This window comes from Belonocnema kinseyi, chromosome 9 (genome assembly GCF_010883055.1).
Source record: "Belonocnema kinseyi isolate 2016_QV_RU_SX_M_011 chromosome 9, B_treatae_v1, whole genome shotgun sequence".
NCBI classification, from domain to species: Eukaryota; Metazoa; Arthropoda; class Insecta; order Hymenoptera; family Cynipidae; genus Belonocnema; species Belonocnema kinseyi.
Genome location: NC_046665.1, coordinates 47,917,552 through 47,940,384, shown reverse-complemented (window position 1 = coordinate 47,940,384; position 22,833 = coordinate 47,917,552). Strand labels below are relative to the sequence as shown.

Genomic DNA, 22,833 nt, shown 5'->3' with positions numbered 1-22,833 from the left:
TAGTTCTGAATTTTTCAAAAAAAAAATTCTAAAATCGGTGCATAATTGCGTTCTAAATGTCATTTTGAACCTCGTTTTCCGATTTCACCCCACTGTGCGCCCCTACGGCTGCGCCTACCTTTACTAAATGGGTAAACCAGCATTGGTCTTAATTTAAGAAATTTAAAGTTTTTCAGTTGATTGCACGTAATATAAGAAAAATCTCCTTATTTTGATTTCACTTATTTTGATTGTTTAAGGAAAAAAATACAAGAAAAGGTCGATAATACAGTGAAACCCTTCAATAGCCCTCCCTTCTATAGCCCTTCCGAGAATTGACGCCGCGCCGCAGGTAGGTGTAACAGGAACTTCGCCGGGTGCGCGGGATCTGAGGTTTTCACTCAGGCAAGCACTCAGGCGTGAACAAATAAAAGCGAGGTGGGCTATAATTAGTTAGTTTCCACCAACCGCCAGCCCCAAAATCGGCGCTATAGTAACTTTAAGTGAATACATGAAAATAAATTTATTTATTTAATATTAAACTGTATTCAGAGTGAATTTTTTCAAATCTAAGTAAATTCCTAATTTTTTGTTCGATAACACAACGCTTAGGGATGCTGCCCCTATATAAAAATGGAAGGCTATAAACTAATTAAGCAAGAGCAACAATCAGTATGGCGGATTTTATTTTTAAATTATCATCAGAGAAGGTATTAGATTTGTGTAAAATCCCCCCCCCCCCAGTTTTGATCAAATGTCTACGTTTTGAGACCCCCTGAATCCGAAAAACAGGTTTTTACAAATGTGCCTGCCTGTGTGTCTGTAGATTTTTAGTTTGTCAGCACGATAACTTTCGAAAAAATTGACAGATTTGATTGGCCTTTAGTATAATCTTTTAATGTCCTAAACTAAAGTTCAAGTTCGTTAGCCAGATATTTTGAATCAAAATTCAGAATGTGAGCGTATTTTGAAAATTGTTAAACCACTTTTTTCAAAATTTAAAATTTTTCTGTACTGATATTTATAGTACTCAAACAGACAAACAATTTATTCTAATGACTTTTTTTGATAAAACCTAAATTTGCCAGAGTTATAGCAATTACAAAATTCAAGAAAACATACGAAAATCAAATTTAAGACAAATAACGTACGATATGGAAAAAAAGCCAAGAAAAGAAAAATATTTCTTTTTAAATGCCCTACAAGATTATCATAAAAACTTTTTTAATTTTTTTGAAAAATCGAAAATTCAAATTTTTACAGCATAAAACAATAATGGAAAATCAAAAATTACATTTTGCGGTTGAACTGTGCAAGGTAGGTGAAAAGATGTCAAGACAAAAATTGTGCAGATTAAAAAGTTCTACAAATGCATTATGAATCACTTTTTGATAACATGCGTATTTTGTTTTTTAATCGTGAAAAACTATATTAACAGTAAAAAATCAGCCCGCTGCGTGGGCAAGTTCTCATCACAACTTTTTTTTTAATTTCATTTTCGTCTCGTATGTGGGCTTGCAAAAAATTTAATTTTTTAAATGTTTTCAATGGTATTTTTCATGATTAAAACCAAAAACAGAACTACCAAAACATTATTCATGACAAATTATGTAATTAATTTTTACATTCTCATCAGAGAGTTTGTCAAGTGTCCACGCTTTGAGACCCCCAGGATCCGAAAACCAGGTTTTTATGAATGGGTCTTTCTTTCTGTATGTATTTATACATGCATGTGTGTCTATGTATAATATGTATGTATCATGTATGCATGTATGTATGTATGTATGTTTGTATGTATGTATTTATGTACACTGAGAAACTTTTTGTTATAATAAATGATAAAAATGAATGAGAATTTAATATAATATCGTTTCAAAACAGGGAAAACAGGGTTTGCGTATCAAAAATTAATATAGGGGTTTTCAGCCGTCAAAACTAATATTTTTGTTTGAACAAATGGAATTAACTCTTATAAAACTTGCGAGAATTTAAAATGCACTATATAAAAGTTAACAATTGAAGTTAAAACGACAGTCATACATTTATTTGAAAGAGTGAAAACATAGTTTGAAGTTGCCATACAAAGCTTATGAGAATCTCAAACGATTATATGAAAAATAAGTCACTCCACCAAAAGATTTAGCCTTCAGAAGGAGAAACTAAATACACGAATTAAATACAACTAAAGACATAAACACACGTACAATTATTATTTTTATTATTATATACTTAATTTATTCACTACACACATAATCGCACGCTTAATCGTTATGAAAAATCGGAATGGCTGCGGCGAGATTCGAACCTAACTTACCTAAACACTAACGCACTCCCTAACAACTAAACCCCACAGCTAACTTACATTATGGAATACTTGGTAAAAATCTCGGCTAAGCGGCGTCACGTGAAAACTCAGGGCATTATGATTTTCAATGATTAAACTGATTTTTTATAAAATACATTTTTGAACAGAACTGATAATATTCTCGTATAGATAACATTCTCTAATTTGATATCTCAGTAACTCAGTATAATAAACTTGAGTATATTTGGATATAATATTTTATAAATTGTACTCATTGAATTAAATCTTCTACCTTAGTGTATAAATTTCGTGATAAAGAACTCCTAATGTTTTGAATATAATATTAAATGAATGAATTTAAAACAGAAAGAGTTGACTTTTATTTTAAATATTGTGAAGCATAACCTTTTGGCTCGATCGGAAAATGGCGGAAACAATCGAGTAGCATTCTCAAACGAAAGTATATAGATAATTAAAATTAATGTATTCATAGTTTGCTATGCGTCTCAGATTTCGTTCAACTTCATATTGACAATATCAATTTCTAAAGTACTTTTTTCGACATTATGATATTCACTATTCTTTTTATTCAGATTATTTTTCGAAAACTCACTAAAAAGAATGTCATTTTTCGATAGTGTTAATTCTTGAAATGTGGATAAGTGATGGGCAGAGCCCCTCACGTTGTCTGATCGAAAGAAAAAATTACGGATTTGCTTTTTTGGTAACCCAAAAAATAAGCCATTATACAAAATCAAATTCTAACTTTGGTATTTCGGACCAACTAGTCAGAAGATTCTATATAGTTATAAGATAATTACTGTGCAATTTAGACCGGTTCGTCTTCCAACTTTTTTCTGATTGAACTTTAATACCCTGGAACAGTTGTCTACCGCAACAAACTTTTCACTTTCAAAACTTTGTTTCGATTAGACAATATGGTATCTTCTGTTCATTCTGTGGATTTGAAAATTAACATTTTTGAAAAGTAAAAAAATGTTCCTATAAGTTTAAAAATTCTTGAAAAGTTTGTTATATGAAAGGTTATTAACAGTTAACACCAAGATAAAAATAAAAATTGAATAGAGGATGTTTTCATCAATTTACAATTTTTTGAAAATTTAAAAAAAAAATAGTTTTTTTGATTAAGTTAAACACATGCTTTTTTGGGGGAAAATACATATTGCGAAGAGGAAACTTCTTTAGTATGAAACAAAGAAACATATTTAAAATATTCCTAAAATTTTTAAAAATCTTGGTGGAAAAAAATTAAAAATCCCAATATCCATAAATTTTTAAATCACGAAAAAAATGTTTTCCGAAAAAGTAGAATAATAAAATGTTTCGTTAGTGCAAGTTAAAGAAATTTTAGATTCGATGCATTACATTTTTTCCAAATGTCTGTATTTTAATCCATCATGAAAAAAAAATTCTGCACATTTAAAAAAAAGTTCGGAATTAAGCAAACTATTTTATTTTCAATATATAATTTTACATCAGGATTTACTAGTAATAACTGTTAATACAAAATATTTACCAGAATTTGTAAACCAATAGAAACCATTTTTTTTAATTTTTACATATTTGTATTTTCAAATCCAAATAACGAACAGAAGATATTGTTCGATTGAAAGAACGTTTTTAAGTGTAAAGTTGGTATAGGTGGACAACTTTTGCGAGGTAGTTTTAAAATTTACTCAGAAAAAAATTGGAAAGCGAACCAGCCGACTATACATCTTTATTCTGATGAAATAATATCATCTTCTATATACAGGTTGGACACGCTGGGGCTTACATATATGGCGCTCTGAATGCTACCCGAATTACACAACAGCAGCAGAGAAGCCAATATACAGTGGTATTTTCATATTTCGCGTCTTTAAAATTGCATTCGGATCGGCCATTCGGCCAAATCCGTGTATCTTCGGATCAAGTTTATCATAGTTTCCATGGTTGCGTTCTAAACTTTAAATGGATACAAGTATCAAAACAACATAGGTTATGTTACATAGTAATTACAAATAATAAAAGTGTTTAATTAATAATGATGTGAGACATGTGACCTGAGAAGTGAACGTCAGTTTTCTTCTGTGCTAATAATATTATGGAACGGCTGCTGACTGACCAATACTATAAAATGGTAATAATATTCTGCGATTTTAGTGGGCGAAGAGTGAATTGTGTTTAACGCTTATTTGCAGCATAAAAATGTATGTTATAAATAGACAGGATATGTTTTAAATAAAGTGAATAAAATATTACATGCGAAAACTTTCAATTGAAAATACCTACAATTCCTTACAGCGAATATATGTTGTGGTTTTGTATATTTATTACTGATGGTCTCGGCAATAATAATTTAAACAATAATTACTTAATAATTATTTCACAATCCTGACTTATTCATAATTTTAATAAGTAACGCTTTATTCCTGAAATTAATAACTGATTTCCATTGTTTTTTTTTCACAGATCGATCATGCATGAAATACACATCAGAAAATGCAGATGGATTTTGTGCATTTCAGCTGGTTCATTTCAATGATCATTATTGGAAAACCGTTATCTCTAGACCTTATCTCAAGACTGGGGATTGTGCAGCCTGAAATTAATTCTAATTCAATCTGATGGTATAGAGATGTATCAAAAAAATATCTAGAGGTAATTTATCTTATCTGAATTTTTATTAATAAAATATTCAGGGATTTTTTGTATTTTAGAAAATGTTTTCTCTGGAACTCATCCTAAAATTTGGTTTGATCAACCAGTAAAATAAATTAGAGACTCGTTGGTGATAGAATTGTATCAGAAATTAATCTAGACGAGATATTTTACTCCAGAATTGTTATTCCAATTTTTTTAGAAATTATTCTATTTTTGAAAAATGGTATCTCTGGATCTGATTTCCAAACTGGCATTCAATCAGCGTCTAAAATTATTTATAATCCATTTTGGTGGTATAGCTTTGTCAAAAAGATATCTTGAAGAAATTTAGCTTGCCTGAATTTTAATTAATGAAATATTTAGGGATTCTGAAATAAAATTTACGGACTTCGTATCTTCATTTCTAACGGCATAATTTGAGCTTAAACGATAACTCAATGAAATACACTAAAATAATATTTCGAGTAAATTTCAATTACACTAAAAGATTTGTATTTTCTGACAAGATACCAATAATGTATGAATTTAATATTTGGAAATCATAAAATGCATAATTATAGCAAAACTTATGAAAAAATTTGAATAAAAATTCTGGCACAAAATATCACTTCTGTATTTATTTCTGCTACACTAACAAGTCTCAAATTTATTTTATTGGTTGATCAAACCAAATTTTAGGATGAGGTCCAGAGAAAACATTGTCTAAAATACAAAAAAATTCCTAAATATTTTATTAATTAACATTCAGGCAAGTTAAATTTCTTCAAGATATCTTTTTGGTACATCTATACCATTAAAATGAATTAGAATTAATTTTCGAGGCTGATTGAATGCCAGTTTGGAAATAAGATCCAGAGATAGCAATTTCGAAAATAAAATAATTTCTAAAAAAAGAGAATAACAATTCTGGCCTAAAATATCTTGTCTAGATTTATTTCTAATACCTTTCTATTACTAACGAGTCTCTAATTTAATTTCTTTATTTGACTGAACCAAATTTTAGGATGAGTTGCTGAAAAAAAATTTTCTAAAATACAAAACAAATCCCTAAATATTTCATTAATTTAAATTCAGACAAGGTAAATTGCCTCGAGATATCTTTTTGGTACACCTTTACCATCAAAATGAATTAGAATTAATTTTTGAGGCTGACTGAATACCAGTTTGGAAATCAGATCCAGAGATAGCAATTTTCGAAAATAGAATAATTTCAAAAAAATTGGAATAACAATTCTGGAGTAAAATATTTTGTCTAGATTAATTTCTGATACAATTCTATCACGAACGAGTCTCTAATTTATTTTATTGGTTGATTAAACCAAATTCTAGGATCAGGTCCAGAGAAAACATTATCTGAAATACAAAAAAATCCCTAAATATTTTATTAATTAACACTCAGGCAAGTTAAATTCCTTCGAGATATCTTTTTGGTACACCTACACCATTAAAATGAATTAGAATTAATTTTTGAGGCTGATTGAATACCAGTTGGGAAATCAGATCCAGAGATAGCATTTTTCGAAAATAGAATAATTTCAAACAAAACTGGAATAACATTTCTGGCCTAAAATATCTTGTCTAGATTTATTTCTGATACAATTCTATCCCCAACGAGTCTATAGTTTATTTTATTGGTTGACTAAACCAAATTTTAGGATGAGGTCCAGAGAAAACATTTTCTAAAACACAAAAAAATCCCTAAATGTTTTATTAATTAAAATTCAGGCAAGTTTAATTTCTTCGAAATATCTTTTTGACAAAGCTGTACCATCAAAATGAATTAGAATTAATTTTCGAGGCTGATTGAATGCCAGTTTGGAAATCACATCCAGAGATAGGAATTTCGAAAGTAAAATAATTTCTAAAAAATGGAATAACAATTTTAGCCTAAAATATCTTGTCTAGATTTATTTCTGATACAATTTGATTAACAACGAGTTTATAATTTATTTTATTGGTTGATTGAACCAAATTTTAGGCTGAGATCTCGAGAAAACATTTTGTAAAATACAGAAAAATCCCTAAATATTTTATTAATTAAAATTCAGACAAGATAAATTACCTCGAGATATTTTTTTGATACTTCTTTATACCATCAGATTGAACTAGAATTAATTTTAGGCTGCTCAATCCCCAGTCTTGGGATAAGGTCTAGAGATAATGCTTTTTCAATGATGTTCATTGAAATGAATCAGCTGAAATGCACAAAATCCATCTGCTTTTCCTTATGTGTATTTCATCTATGATCGATCTGTGAAAAAAAAACAATGGAAATCAGTTACTAATTTCAGGAATAAAGTGTTACTTATTAAAATTATTAATAAGATATGTTTGTTAAATTATTATTAAGTAATTATGGCTTAAATTATTATTACTGCCGGCACTGTCAGTAACAAACATACAAAACCACAAAACATTTGTATGGCAAATAATAAACAATCGAAAATATAATAAACAAGCCGGACCGATCTGTCATTATTTCAAGGTTATGTTCGGATTCACGTGTTTGTCCTAATCGCTGTAAGTAAATGTAGGTAATGTCGATTTAAAGTTTACGCATGTAATATTTTATTTACTTTACTTAATACATATTCTATATATTCATAGCATACCTTTTTTGCCGCAAATAAGCGTTAAATACAATTCACTCTTCGCCCATTGGGATCGCAGAATATTATTACTATTTTATAGTATTTGTCACTCAGCAGCCATTCCATAATATTATTAGCACAGAAGAAAACTGACGTTTACTTCTCAGGTCACATGTCTCACTTCATTATTAATTAAACACTTTTATTATTTGTAATTACTATGTAACATAACCTATGTTGTTTTGATACTTGTATCCATTTGAAGTTTCGAACGCTACCATGGAAACTATGATAAACTTGATCCGAAGATGCACGGACGTGATCGAATAGTCGATCCGAACGCAACTTTAAAGGCGCGAAATATGAAAATACCCCTGTACAATGGCTTCTTCCCTACTCTTGTGCAATTCTGGTAGCATCAAGTTCGCCATGTATGTAAGCCCCAGCGTTTCCACCCTGTATACACAGGGTGAACACGCTGGGGCTTACATACATGGAAAATCGAATGTTACCCGAATTGCACAAGAGCAGGGAAGAAGCCATTGTACAGGGGTATTTTCATATTTCGCGCCTTTAATGTTGCATTCGGAACGTTACATTCGGACTATGTTACATAGTAAATACAAATAATAAAAGTGTTTAATTAATAATGAAATGAGACATGTGAACTGAGAAGTAAACGTCAATTTTTTCTGTGCCAATAACATTATGGAATGTCTGCTGAGTGACAAATACTATAAAATAGTAATAATATTCTGCGCTTCCAGTGGGCGAAGAGTGAATTGTGTTTACCGCTTATTTACGGTATAAGAACAGGTATGTTATGAATAAACAGGATGAGTTTTAAATAAAGTGAATAAAATATTACATGCGTAAACTTTAAATTGAAATTAACTACATTTTCTTACAACGATTAGGGCATACAGGTGAATCTGAACATAATCTCGAAATAATGACAGTTTGGCCCGGCATGTTTATTATACTTTCGATCGATTATTCTCTAACAAAAAAATATTTGGTGGTTTTGTACGTTTATCACTGACAGTGCCGGCAGTAATAATTTAAATAATAATTACTTATTAACAAATTAACAATTGTTACTTATTAATCATTTTAATGAGCTAAACATTATTTCTGAATTAAAATTTGATTACCATTGTTTTTTACACAGATCGATCCTAGCAGAAATAGACGTCAGGAAATGCAGATAGAATTGGTGCATGTTAATCAACATTGTTGAAAAATCGTTATCTCTGGACCTTATCTCAAGACTGGGGATTGACCATCCAAAAATTAATTATCCGAATCATTTGAATGGTATAGGCGTATCAAAAAGATATCTCGAAGCAATTTAACTTGGCCGAATTTCAATTGATACAATTTTTAGGGATTTTTTTATTTTAGAAAATGTTTTCTCTGGACCTCACCTCAAAATCTGGTTTTATCAACCAATAAAATAAATTAAACACTTGTTGGTGATAGGATTGCACCAGTAATAAATCTAGAAGAGAAATGTTAGGCCTATATTTTTATATTCCATTTTTTTTAATTATTCTATTTTCGAACTTGCTATATCTGGATCTGATTTCCAAATTGGCATTTGATCAGCACCTAAAATCAATTTTAAGTAATTTTGATGGTATCGGTGTATCAAAAAAATCTCGAAGCAATTTAACAAGCCCAAATTTTAATTAATAAATTTTTTGTGTATTATTTTTATTTTAGAAAATGTTTTCTCTGGACCAAACTGGCATTTGATTAAACCCTAGAATGACTTCTGAGTTAATTTAATGGTATAGGTGTATTAAAAAGAAATCATGAGGCAATTTAACTTGCCCAAATTTTAAGGAATAAAGTGATTAGGGAGTTTTTCACTTTAGAAAATATTTTCTCTGACGTCATCTCAAAATTTCGTTTGATCAATCGACAATTAATGTAGGACAACCTCCAATGGAAAAGATAACATCTGAAATAAAATTTACAAAATTGGTGTCTTCACTTCTAACAGCATAATTTAAAGTTGAACAAGGCCTCAAACAAATACATTAAAATAACATTTCGAGTAGCTTTAAATTTCACTCAAACATTCTTATTTTCTGATAAGATTCCAATAATGTATGAATTTACTTTTCAGATCTGATGAAATAGATAATTATATAATAATATCTAAAAAAAATTGGAATAAAAATTCCGACCTATAATTTCGCTTCTACATTTCTTTTTGTTGCACTACTATCTTGAGCCATTTTTTAATTTATTTCAGTAGTTGATCAAATGAAATTTTGAGATGAGGCCCAGAGAAAACATTTTCTAAAATAAAAATAATCCCTAAAAACTTTATTAATTATAATCCAGTCTAGTCAAATTATTTCGAGATTTTTTTTATACACCGATACCCTCAAAATTACTTAAAATTGATTTTGGGTGCTGATCAAATACCAATTTGGAAATCAGATCCAGATATAGCAAGTTCGAAAATAGAATAATTTAAAAAAAATAGATTGTAAATATCGGCCTAAAATTTCTCTTCTAGATTTATTACTGGTATAATCCTACCACCAACAAGTGTTTAATTTATTTTATTGGTTGATCAAACTAAATTTTGAGATGAGGTCCAGAGAAAACATTTTCTAAGATAAAAAAATCCCAAAAATTGTATCAATTGAAATTCGGGTAAGTTATACTGCTTCGAGATATCTTTTTGATATGCCAATACCAGTCAAATGACTATTCTGTCTATTCATAACATACCTGTTCTTATACCGTAAATAAGCGGTAAACACAATTCACTCTTCGCCCACTGGAAGCGCTAAATATTATTACTATTTTATAGTGTTTGTCATTCAGCAGACATTTCATAATGTTATTGGCACAGAAAAAAATTGGCGTTTACTTCTCAGTTCACATGTCTCATTTCATTATTAATTAAACACTTTTATTATTTGTAATTACTGTGTAACATAATCTATATTATTTTGACACTTGTATGCATTTGAAGTTTCGAACGCAACCATGGAAACTATGATAAACTTGATCCGAAGATGCACGGACTTGACCGAATGGCCGATCCGAATGCAACTTTAAAGGCGCGAAATATGAAAATACCCCTGTATAATGCCTTCTCTCCTGCTATTGTGCAATTCGGGTAGCATTGGATTCGCCATTCATGTTAGCCCCAGCGTGTCCACCCTGTATAACTAATATTTTGTTCTAATTAAATACATTTTATTAAATATAAAAAAATCGTTAACCTTATTGCCATTCTCAAAATTTCATTTTTCGATAATTTTTTATCAGGTGGATGAGTTGGTACCAATTTTCTCAGTTCAGCAAAGGCACCACTAACATTTTGTTGTCTCCATCTCTCTCGGCTATTTGTGAAAAGTTTTCTTACACCCAAATTCCCTGGCCTGGTTGTTGGTGAACCTAGATGAATGCTGCCAGAAGTTGAAATTGTATCGAGCTGGAAATTTATTCGAAAAATAATATTATATTTTTACAACCTAAACGGTATTCATTTAAATCATATACAAAATTATCTTTTTATCCATCTTTGAAAAATTTACTAAATAAAAAATGATTCTTTTACCAAATTTACTATTAAAATTTATGTGCAAATTTATATTCCCAACAAAATATGCATTGTCAAAAAAAAAATTTTTAACTCTTCTTCTATCAAACTTACTGAATTTGAACGATCTCTTCTTTTATTTTGATCATCATCCTCATCCGTATCATGAGAATAAATCTCTTCCTCTTCTGCCTCTTCTTCTGTGTCTCTTGGAGTTCCTGGAGAATCTCCAGTATCTTCTACCAATTCGCCATCACCGGAAATCAGAGATTCAGCGGGGGAACCATTTTCCGCTTCCGTCCCATTAATAGTTCCATTGTATGTTAACATTGGCTAAAAAATTTCACATTTTTATTATAAGAGCAGATTATTAATATTATTTAGGATTTCTAGAATCATAGATTGTTATTAAAAGTGATCAATTTTACTGGACCGTATAAGACTGATTGATTTTGACTCAATTTTAATAAAAGAGTCTACTATTTTAATCAATTCAATTATTATTATGGTAAGAATGAACAAATGGAATTTAAATAATTAAAAGTTATTTCCTGATCAGATTTACATTAATTAGCTACACTCAGAAAAAGGTTTCTTTAAATAAAACAAAGATATTTGTTTATCCCTATATCAAACACAGAATTTGTTTGATTCAAATATTTATTTGACCCTTTACCAAGAACGAATTTGTTGGATCAAGACAAACATTTTTCTGGGCATAATTACAATCACAGGTTAGGGTGTGAATTCAAGTCGGTACCCAGAGCAGGTGCGTTGGCCCCAAGTCGGACCGACTTTGGCCCGCCGTAGATCGCCAGCCAAAGTTGGGCTACTTTTTATATTTATAAGATACTTTTGTCGGCCCAACCTAAACAGCCAACGTTGGCAGACAATGTGGGACCGACTGTTGGCCCAACTTTTGCCCGAACATAGACTAAATATCAGGGCAACTATGGGAAATCTTTCGTTAACGAGTAAATCCGACTACTGGTACAACTCTGGGCCAAAGTGGACCCAGATATCGGCATGAAGGGATTGGGAAAGTTCTGAAGAAGTTAGGCCGACTATTGGCCCAACAATGGCCCAAACATGGATCAACCATCGGGGCAACTATGGGACACCTTTCCTCAACGAGTAACGCCGACTACAGGCCCAACTCTGGGCCAAAGTCGGCCCAGAGATCGGCATAAAGGGATTTAAACATTCTTCTCAATGAAAAGAGAAAAAAATGTAGAAACTAATTTCGAAATATTTCAAGTAATTTTAAAGAAGTTTGAAATATTTGAGAAGAATTAAAAAAAGCAAAAGAATTTTCAAGAGATTTTAGAGACTTTAAAATATTTTTTATGAGTCCAAGAGATTTTTAGTGATTTTAAGGAATTTTGTGCCATTTCAATGGATTTAATATGGTTTTAAAAGTGAGTAAAGGAATTTAAACTTTTAGAAAGCATTTCAAATGATTTTAAAAGAATCAAAAAAAGGGTTTAAGGATTTTCATGTAATTTGAAAATATTTTTAAGTATTTAAACATACTTTCAGGAATTTCAAGAGATTTAACTGGAGTTATTTGATTTTGAACATTTTTTAATTTATAAACGAATTTTAAAAGATTTCAAAATATTTAAAAGAGTTCAAGATATTTTTAACGAATTTAAGATATTTTAAGTAATTTCGAAGATTTTGTTAGGAATTTCGGCAGAATTTAAATGACTTTAAAGATTTCAAAGTAATTTTAAAATATAAATAATGTTCTTGAATTCTTCAAAGTCTATTAAATATCTTGAAATCTTCGAAAATTTGTAGAAATCCTTGGAATTCTAATGAATTTCTTAAATATATATATATATATATATATATATACAGTAAGGACGTTTACTATGTAGTCATAGGGAATATAATTATATAAACTCTAGCATACAATGCAACCCGTCTTGCATTTGTGTAATGAAAAAAGTACTATATAGGCGATTTTAATTCGGTTTCCAAATCTACCGCGCTCGAGATCTTGCGCAGATTGGTCAAAGGCTTCGAGACTCAGAAGACGTGCGCAAAATATACGTATAACCAAATTCTGAAAAAAGTTTATGTTCCCCAGGATTCACCTCGCATTTCAAATAAATAATTAGTTACGAATTTAAAAAAATGTAACACAACATTAAAATTGTTCATAAATACATTCGGGACGTGAATTAAGTACTTTCTTAAAAATTGGAGTTGGTTTTCACTAATGTAACGGTACGTGAGTGATATTTGATGTTTGACAAGTGTCAAAATCGTTTTGTACTTCGATCTTAATTAATTAAAGTGAATATCTGCAGGTTGTACGTAATTAATTGGTGACAAAATCTGTTGTTTTACTTATTGAATAAAATGGGAATCAAAGGCTTTTGACTAACTGCAACGAAAATTGTAATCCGTATGATTATGAAAATTGCAACGATAAATCTGAGATTCAAATGATGAGAGGTAAGAAGCGGTGAATTATTCTTATAAGCTGGGCATTCAGCGACCTTGAAAATTTCGACTCAGCTACTATAGAATGCTGACGTATACATTTTGGGTGATATTTGACTTAGAAATTATAAAAATTATTAGCTGAAATCTTCCATATTAACTCAGCTTCAGAATAGACCTTTTTATTCTAGACGTCGACAGTGCGCACGTGCCAGGATTTTACGTCATTTTCGTATTTTTCGAACAGTTTTGTGTCGAAATATATGGAAAATATTGTAAATAAAAATAAGAACGAAAAATAAATGTGTGAATAACTCAGAGTTTAAAGAGGACAAATTTTTAAGTATATTCAGAAAAAAACTGCGAAAAAAGTGCGAAAAGTGTGGCGAGAAAGCCCATTATTTACATTTGTTGACATCTGTCTTCTTCAAAAAAAATGTTTTAAAATCCGGAAAAAATAACGGAAGATGATGCTCTAGCAGCAAAATTAGTGCACAAATCGGTGGGAGAGCACAGTCTTAAACAGCTTAAACAATGGATAAAATATAGGAAACGATCTTTAAAAGGAAAAAAAGTGATTCAGTAGAAAGGTTAGTTGAGGTCGTGTTTCGCAGGTGTTAATATTTTCTTTCTTTGCTAACATTTTCTTACATATTAAATAGCGCATTGTTATCGGGGTTTCGAACCTCCTAAATTTGTTGATAAAAATAAAATCTATTTAATACTTTCACTTGAGAACGCAAAACTATTATATTTATGTATTTATAACCAGTTTATATGAACGAAGGAAAATTTGTTAGTACATTCCTTATACCAGGAAATCACTAACAAATGGCTTTTTATTGTCTAAACTTGAAAAAGAGAAGTAGAAAATATAATATTGTGTTATTTTATATTTGTATGAATGTTAAAAATTTAGTCAAACAAAGTTCTGAACTGCAAATCCTGTATAAAAGAAAATATTTATACCTGCCATACAAAACCTCAACTCATAACCTTTCCACTAAATCACGTTTTTTTCCTATTAATGGTGCTTTGTTACATTTAGGACATCGTTTCAGCTGCTCAATACTGTGCTCTTCTACTGATTCGTGCACTAATTTTGCAACTGGAACATCATCTTCCGTGAGTTTCGCCGAATTTTCAAGCATTTTTGAGAATATGACAGATGCCAACAGATGCAAATAATGGCCTTGGTCGCCGCACTTTGCACGTTTTTAATGAATAAATTTACTAATTCACTGCGAGTTTCATGAATTATCACAGGCAGTAATTGCCTGAAATCCCCGCCAAGAATTATAATTTTTCCACCAAGTGGTGAATCAACATTCACGAAGACACGTAATGTTCGATCTACTAATTCCAAAGCATACCTACATTATGTAATGCAATATGTTACGATAATTGTCTCTTAAAGACAATAATAAAATATCGTTCAAAAATACATTTCATTTTTATATGTTGTACATTTCAAAATTTGTGTAGAATGCAAAATTAAAATAAAAAATCCATGCATATATACGCACGCGCGCACACACACACACACACACACACACACAAACGCACACACACACACGCACACACAATATTTAAAACATAATAAGTAGATACTTTTTACTGTTTACAACGTAAAACAGATTTAGTAGTTGTTTATATTACTATTAAATTTGTTTCTTAAACTTAAAAGAGAAGAAACACAATTACGATTTGTTAACGATTTTGTATAAAACATGAAATAATTTTAATGTAATTTCTTATTGGAATATTTAAACTGAATTATATGAATTATCATGTGAGGTAATAATACGCGTATAAGCTTTTATTTAAAAAAATGTATTTTATAATTATAATCAATAATGATACTTCAAATTATTTAGTATGAAATATTAACTTATAAGTGAAAGAAATAAAATCTAAAGATAGCGCTGTTCCTGTTTCTTGTGAACACGAAAGAAAAAAGGAGTGAAGGCCATGTGACTGAAACCTCAAAATTGTTTGTAAATGAATGAGAACTACTAATAAACGTCTGTCTGCTCCTAAAATGTTATAATTATGAAAAAAACGATAAAAAATTTGTTAAAAAAATGTTTTCTTATTATTGTTAATATGTAGGACCAGACAAACGTTTTTACTCGCTTATTATTTAATTTCCAAAATTTTTAATTCGTTATCACGTTTCGTCTGAAATCAACTGGCGTTTTAAAAAAATATAAAAGAAATTTTTTAGGTTACGCTCACATATCTTATCGTCCTTAAGATAAGTATTCTCCATGTTCTCGTCTAAATGCTAAGTTTGTAATAAAATGTTTTACAATTAAAATGGTTTCAACAGCATTATAAAAGATCTACATGAATAAAACATGAATTGCTTTAGTATAAAATAATTGTAACTAGAGTTGGTATTAAGATAAGTAATATTATAGACGATAACAATTTTTGTTTTTAAATTAAAAGTGTAATCATCAATGCTACTTTAAATTATATGGTCTGAAATCATAACTAATTAAAAAATTAAAGGAAAAGGCGTTACGACTTTCGATATATTTCGAGTTCGACTCATTCATCTTCCTTCTTTTATGATTGGATAAATATACAGGTAGATGTTCTAGGTTAACCCTCTCTTTCTATGCCCCATTCCAATAGACCTTTTTATTCTAGACGTAGGCAGGTAGACAGTGCGCACGTGCCAGAATATTACGGCATTTCCGTATTTTTCTCACAGTTTTCTGTCAAAATGTATGGAAAATACGGTAAATAAAAATAACAACGAAAAATAAATTGGTAAATAAATCTGAGTTTACAGGCAAAATTTTTTAAGCATATTCAGAAAAAAAGTGCGAAAAGTGTGGCGAGCAAGCCCATTATTTACATTTGCTGACATCTGACGTCTTCAAAAAAATGTTTAAAAATCCGGAAAAAATAACGGAAGATGATGCTCCAGGAGCAAAATGAGTGCACAAATCGGTGGAAGGGCACAGTGTTAAACAGCTTAAACGATGACGAAAACATAGGAAATCATCTTTAAAAGAAAAAAAAGTGATTTAGTAGAAAGGTTAGACGAGGTAGTGATTGGCAGGTATTAATATTTTCTTTCTTTGCTAACATTTGCTCACATATTAAATGAAGCATTGTTATCGGGATTACGAACTTTCTAACGTTTTAATAAAAATAAAATCTATTTAATGCTTTCACTTGAGCACGCAAAACTATTATATTTATGTATTTATAACCAGTTTATATGAAAGAAGGAAAATTTGTTAGTACATTCCTTATACCAGGAAATCACTAACAAATGGCTTTTTATTGTCTAAACTTAAAAAGGAGAAGTAGAAAATATAATATTGTGTTATGTTATATTCTCAAAGTTCTAAACTGCAAATCTTGTATAAAAGAAAATATTTATACCTGCCACACAAAACCTCAAATAACCTTTCCGCTAAATCACGTTTTTTTCCTTTTAATGGTAGTTTTCTACATTTAGCCCATCGTTTCAGCTGTTCAATACTGTGCTCTTCTACTGATTCGTGCACTAATTTTGCACCTGGAACATCATCTTCCTTGAGTTTCACCGAATTTTTAAGCATTTTTTAGAAGATGACAGGTGCCAACAGATGTAAATAATGGCCTTGATCGCCGCACTCTTTGCACTTAATAATTCCTTTTTTGTTTTTGTTTTTATTAACAATATTTTTCATACATTTCGACCAGCCCCTTGCCTCGACCGTGTATGTGTATGTATAGTAGTAATGGACATAGGAAGCACGGGACTTGGGCCATCCTAACATGGCGAGCGGGGTTGAATCCACGGGAGTGGGGAGAGCCGCTATCTTACGATGTACCATTTGATTATGCGCACGAGCATTTTTGCCGACAAACTGTGCATGAAAATATAAACATGTGGGCGCTGCCAAGTTTGTCGCAGGACATCAAATGGTGGCGGACCTCCCCCCTCATTGCATCACCCCCGCAATGGCATGCATAGTCCCGTGTTTCCCATGTCCATGGTAGTAGCAGAGATGAGGTGAGTAGTTTTCTTACGATCCGGAAATGTCGGTAAAACTAAGCCAACAGATGGCACCAAAAAAATAGGTCTGTCTTTTTCATTGAATTGCATTAAGAAAAAGCAAAAATAATTAAAAACTTGATGCTGTTTGTAAATAAACAAAAAATAATGTATGAAAAAATAAGAGTAACTATTACTAATTATTAAAAAAAAAGAAAAAGTCATAAATATATGTAGTTTAATATGAATAAAATTTAATTTTGAGATACATTTTGAAAGCAGTTTGAACTTCATATTTCTATGATTTATTTTTCTGAAATTATTGATTTTATTATTTGTTCTAGTTAAAGAAAATTATTTATTGTTGAAATTATTAATGTAGCAAATGAAAAAATTAATAATATTTAAGACCTCAATGACAAAAATATTTAAAACATATACATTAACAGAAGAATTAATAAAAAATATATTACTTATATCCAATATAAATATAATAATAATTAGAATATGTAGGTCTACAACTTAAGTTGCAAAGTAAAGAATCTTTGTACATTTAAAATCTTAATAATTTCAAGTTTTGAAGGAAACATTTTTCAAAAGTAGTGGTAATTGTAATTAAAATGTTTGAGGGAATCATTTGGTAACAAGTCAGTGACAGGAATGATAAATGAGAAAATGGATTTAATATTATTTAATATAATGTATATATTTATTTAAATTGAACCAAACGTCATATATACATTTATACAGTTCAATAATTTATTTGTTTCTTGATCTTGAAAGCTTTTTTCTCGCTGCATTCAGCTCCTAATAATTTTATAATATAAGCTATTAAAATCTATAAACAAACGTACTGAACTCATGACGCACAGTTGGAGGAAATGCACCTTTTTCATTTAAAAATGTCCAAAGCCTTCAATTTTTTTGCGATTTTGAATTTTTCTGTTTTAAATAAAGTCAAAGTATGAACAAAGTCTTATTATCGGTGAAAAAATTTTTTTCTTAAAGTGCTTCCCATTAATGTAGGAATGACATTTAGTAACCAAAATAATTTTAAAGTTTTATCCCCACTGTGATAAACAATTTTTGTGTCAAAATATTAGAATTTGAGATTTTTCAAATTATAATTTCCTTCAATGGCTAGAACGACTTCCGGTATTCCTTAAAATAATAAATATTTAATAATATTTGATGAAGTATAACAATTAAAATGTTTGTAAACAAATTAGATAAACAAATTTAAAATGTTTGCCCTTTCGTATAGAAAATTTTTTTTGCACTGAAAATGTTTTGAGCTATTAGACGAATTACTGCTGGTCACAAAAATATTAGAAGAGTTAAAAATAACCCCTGTTATTACCAATTCTTGTGACCACATATTTAAACTTAAGGTTTTATCAAATTTAAATTTTCTTTGATGGTCAAGTCGGTGGGTTATTGTCAAAAGATTTTGTATTGAGTGAATCTTAGCATGCAGTGTTACGCTTCATTTCCAATATATTATGATGGAAACCCGATTTATTCCAAAAGAAACTGCCAAAATTGGGACATTTTTTATGTAAATCATTTATAAACATGTGCGTTGTTATATTCCACTAAATATGATCAAAGATATTTTGTTTAGGGATATCCGTAGCCAATGTAGCGATTAAAGAAAATTAAAATTTTGATAAAACTTTACATTTGAATATTTTATCACGAGAATTATTTATGACAATGGTTATTCTTAACTCCTCAAATATTTTTGTGACTAGCAGTTATTCGCCTAACAGCTTAAAATATTTCCAGTGCAAAAAAAATTCTATGCGAAAGGACCAAAATTTTGAATTTCTTCATCTAATGTATTTACAAAAATTTAAATTGTTATATTTTATTAAATATTATTAAATATTTATTATTTTAGGGAATACCTGAATTCTTCCCGGCGCTTGAAGGAAATAATAATTTGTGAAATCTCAAATAATAATATTTTGCCACAAGAATTGTTTATAACAATAGTTATTATAAACTTTTAAATTATTGTTGTTATTAAATGTCATTCCTAAATCCATGTGAAGCACTCTTGGCACTAAAAAATTGTACTGATAATAAGACTATTTGTTAATTTCCTTATCAAATTTGTTTGCAACAAATAATTAGAATGATAAACAAATTATTTGTATTTTATGATTCCCTAAACATAAATTTAAAACAATATAAAGTTTTCCTGATCAGTTATCAAAGCGTAAAAAATTGTTATGTACACAATTTCAGTTTTTCCATGCTTTGAATAGAACAATTATTAATAAACAAATAGAGAAGACAAAAGTTCGGAGCGACAAGCTAAACGAAAAAAGTGAATTTCCTCCTACTGTCCATCATGAGCACGGTACGTTTGTTTATAGAGTTGAATAGTTTATAGTCTATTCATTTTAGAAATCAGGTTTGCAATAATATAATTAAATATTTATTTCAAAATCTCCTTTAAATAAAAATTTTTAAATAAAATTATTGGTTTGACTGCAGTGACATTATATTAAATAATATTAAATCCACTTTCTCATTTATTAGTCTTTTTATTGACTTTTTACCAAATTATTCCCTCAATATACAATATACGTCATATATTTTTTATTAATTCTTCTGATCATGCATATGTTTTAAATATTTTTGTCATTGAGGTCTTTAATATTATTAATTTTTTCATTAACTACATTAATAATTTTAACAAAAAATAATTTTTTTATCTTTAACAAATAATAAAATCAATAATATGAGCAAAATAAATCTCAAAAATGTAAAGTTCGAACTGCTTTCAGAATATATCTCAAAATTAATGCAATTCAATGAAAAAGACAGACGTACTTTTTGTGGCGCCATCTGTTGGATTAGTTTAACCAATAATTCCCCTCCGGATCGAAGGAAAACAGAAAAGTGGGGGCGATGCATGGGGCTGATTTCGACACAAAACTGTTCGAAAAATACGGAAATGACGTAAAACTTTGGCACGTGCGCACTGCAGACGTCTAGAATAAAAAGGTCTATGCTTACGGTCGTATAGTTTGCTCGATACCATGTACAAAGTCAACATTCGAACGGACCTCTTTTTCTAACGTTCAGAGGTAAAAAGAGAGGTCTATTCAATTTTCGACTTCGAAACAGGATCGGGCCTCACGGAAGTAACTATATGTCCTTGGATTAGCATGTCACTTACCAACTCTGAACATGCATGTCGGTCTCTGTGACATTAAAAATGTACCTATTATAATATAATAAAAACAAAGTATAGTTAGCTTGATACTATGTGCAAAGCATGGACATAGGAAACAAGGGACTAGGCATGCCATCCTAACTTTCTCGAGCGGGGTTGAATCCACGGGAGGGGGGAGAATTCCATGAGTGGGGAGAGCCGCCGTCTTACGATGTGTCATTTGATTATGCACACGAGCGTTTTTGCCGACAAACTGTGCATGAAAATATAAACATGTGGGTGCTGCCATGTTTGCCGCGGGACATCAAAAGGTGGCGGACACACACAGGTCCGTCCGATTTTCGACTTCAAAACAGGATTGAAGCCGCACTGAAGTAACTATATGTCGTTGGAACTTGGAATAGCACGTCACTTACCAACCCTGAGCATACAAAATTTACTTATTATAATATAATATAATAAAAACATATGACAAATGTACAACGACAATAAAAACATCAAAAACATGTACAACGATCAAATTAATATGTTTTGAATTAAATAATTACTTGGGTGAATTATAGTTTTGTACAATGTCATTTTTCAAAGTTCCCACTTACTGTGTCTACATTCAAACCAAAATAAGAAGCCAATCAGGAAAAGGCGTTACGATTTTCGATATATTTCGAGTTCAAATCAATCATCTTTTTATAATAGAATAATTTAGACAGAATTCTGAATATAAAACCACTAATAAAATTTAAGAGCTGGCATTCATTGTGAATCGATATTTAAGGTCCTGAAAATCATGACGATATCGTAAATGCAGATTAAGTCCAGACGAATAAATTTTTTGTCTGGCTTCTTTGATGTATAATTTAATTTTCTAATGAAATTGTAAGACAACACGCTCTAAAGTATCTTTGAAATTACTATTAAAGTTCGACGTTTTTCTACATTTTTATAACAAAATAAAAACTTATTTTGTATGATAGTGAAAAATATTAGAGAGTAGTCGATACTTCGTTGATACGATAAGAAGTATTGTAACGTAAAATTATTTTAAAGCATTTTTTATTATTTTCACGGGACAAGAAAAAAGCTTAATATATTTCGAGCGCAGTTAGTATTTACGCTCAGAACATAGTATCAAGTGACATACCTATAGATCATCATACCTTGTTAATATAACTATGATGAAAATTTTTGGCTAACTCATAACCTTGAGAATGAATTTCTAGTGTGAAACCTAGTGACATTTTTAATGTAGTACTGAAAGTTGCATATCAGAAATTTCCTTGCATCACATCTTCTTGAGACTAGACAAATTTTATGTCTTGAAAATATTGTATCGCCTGTATTCGTACCGATATATCATTGATTTATTGTTTATTCGCTTCCGTGTACGCATGGATGAATTACTTACTTTCGAGCCCCATTTAAATACATGCTTATAACTTCAAAGAATTCATTTCATTGAAATGAGAAAATATTTCTGAGATTGAGCAAAACAGATTCGAAAAAAACTATTTCTCAGAGTCGAGTATGGATTTTTTGCCTATAAACAATATTTACTCAATTGAAGTTAACAAATCCTTATTTCGCGGAAAAGAAACCAACGAAACACATTTCCGGGAAACCAGTATTTTTTCAGTAAACTATGCTGATTTTCGTATCTCAGCTACGAGAATAATTTTCAAGGAAAACAAACAGTATGATTTTAGAAGTTTTCACGGTACTTAGAGGTCATATTTATTCTCTAGGAATCACAATTGCATTATTTTCTATGTGCTACACTTTTCTTTACTTAAATTTATGACATTGTCTTTATTCCCAAAATAACATTGATCATTCTATTTCCTCATAAAATTACAGTTACCATAAGTCAGATTAAGGAAACAAACATTTGTCAAATGATGAACAATGAGGAATGAGTTGTATACGATCTCTAATAAATAACCTTTTATTACATTCATTAGTTACACTCTACATACAAATTTACGTAAAGAAGTTTCCTTTGCATAGAGAAAATGAAAATAATCAGCAGTAATCTTTTTTTAACCATAGTGGTTATATCCAACTTAATTGGTAAATATA

General features: G+C 30.0%; 2 protein-coding genes across 2 annotated transcripts in view; one reads left to right on the top strand and one right to left on the bottom strand.

The window, feature by feature from the left end:
- LOC117180525 overlaps window positions 1–11,440 on the bottom strand; it is a 19,894-nt gene extending 8,454 nt beyond the window's left edge. Inside the window, exons 1-2 of the mRNA XM_033373023.1 lie at window positions 11,225–11,440; window positions 10,791–11,002 (exon numbers count right to left, since the gene is read on the bottom strand). Coding sequence (XP_033228914.1) covers window positions 10,791–11,002; window positions 11,225–11,440 — 428 coding nt within the window. The remainder of the gene's footprint in view (window positions 1–10,790; window positions 11,003–11,224) is intronic.
- A 2,105-nt stretch (window positions 11,441–13,545) lies between these two features.
- LOC117180304 overlaps window positions 13,546–22,833 on the top strand; it is a 22,667-nt gene continuing 13,379 nt past the window's right edge. Inside the window, exon 1 of the mRNA XM_033372728.1 lies at window positions 13,546–13,576. Within this exon, the coding sequence (XP_033228619.1) occupies window positions 13,567–13,576 (10 nt within the window). The 5' untranslated portion in view covers window positions 13,546–13,566. The remainder of the gene's footprint in view (window positions 13,577–22,833) is intronic.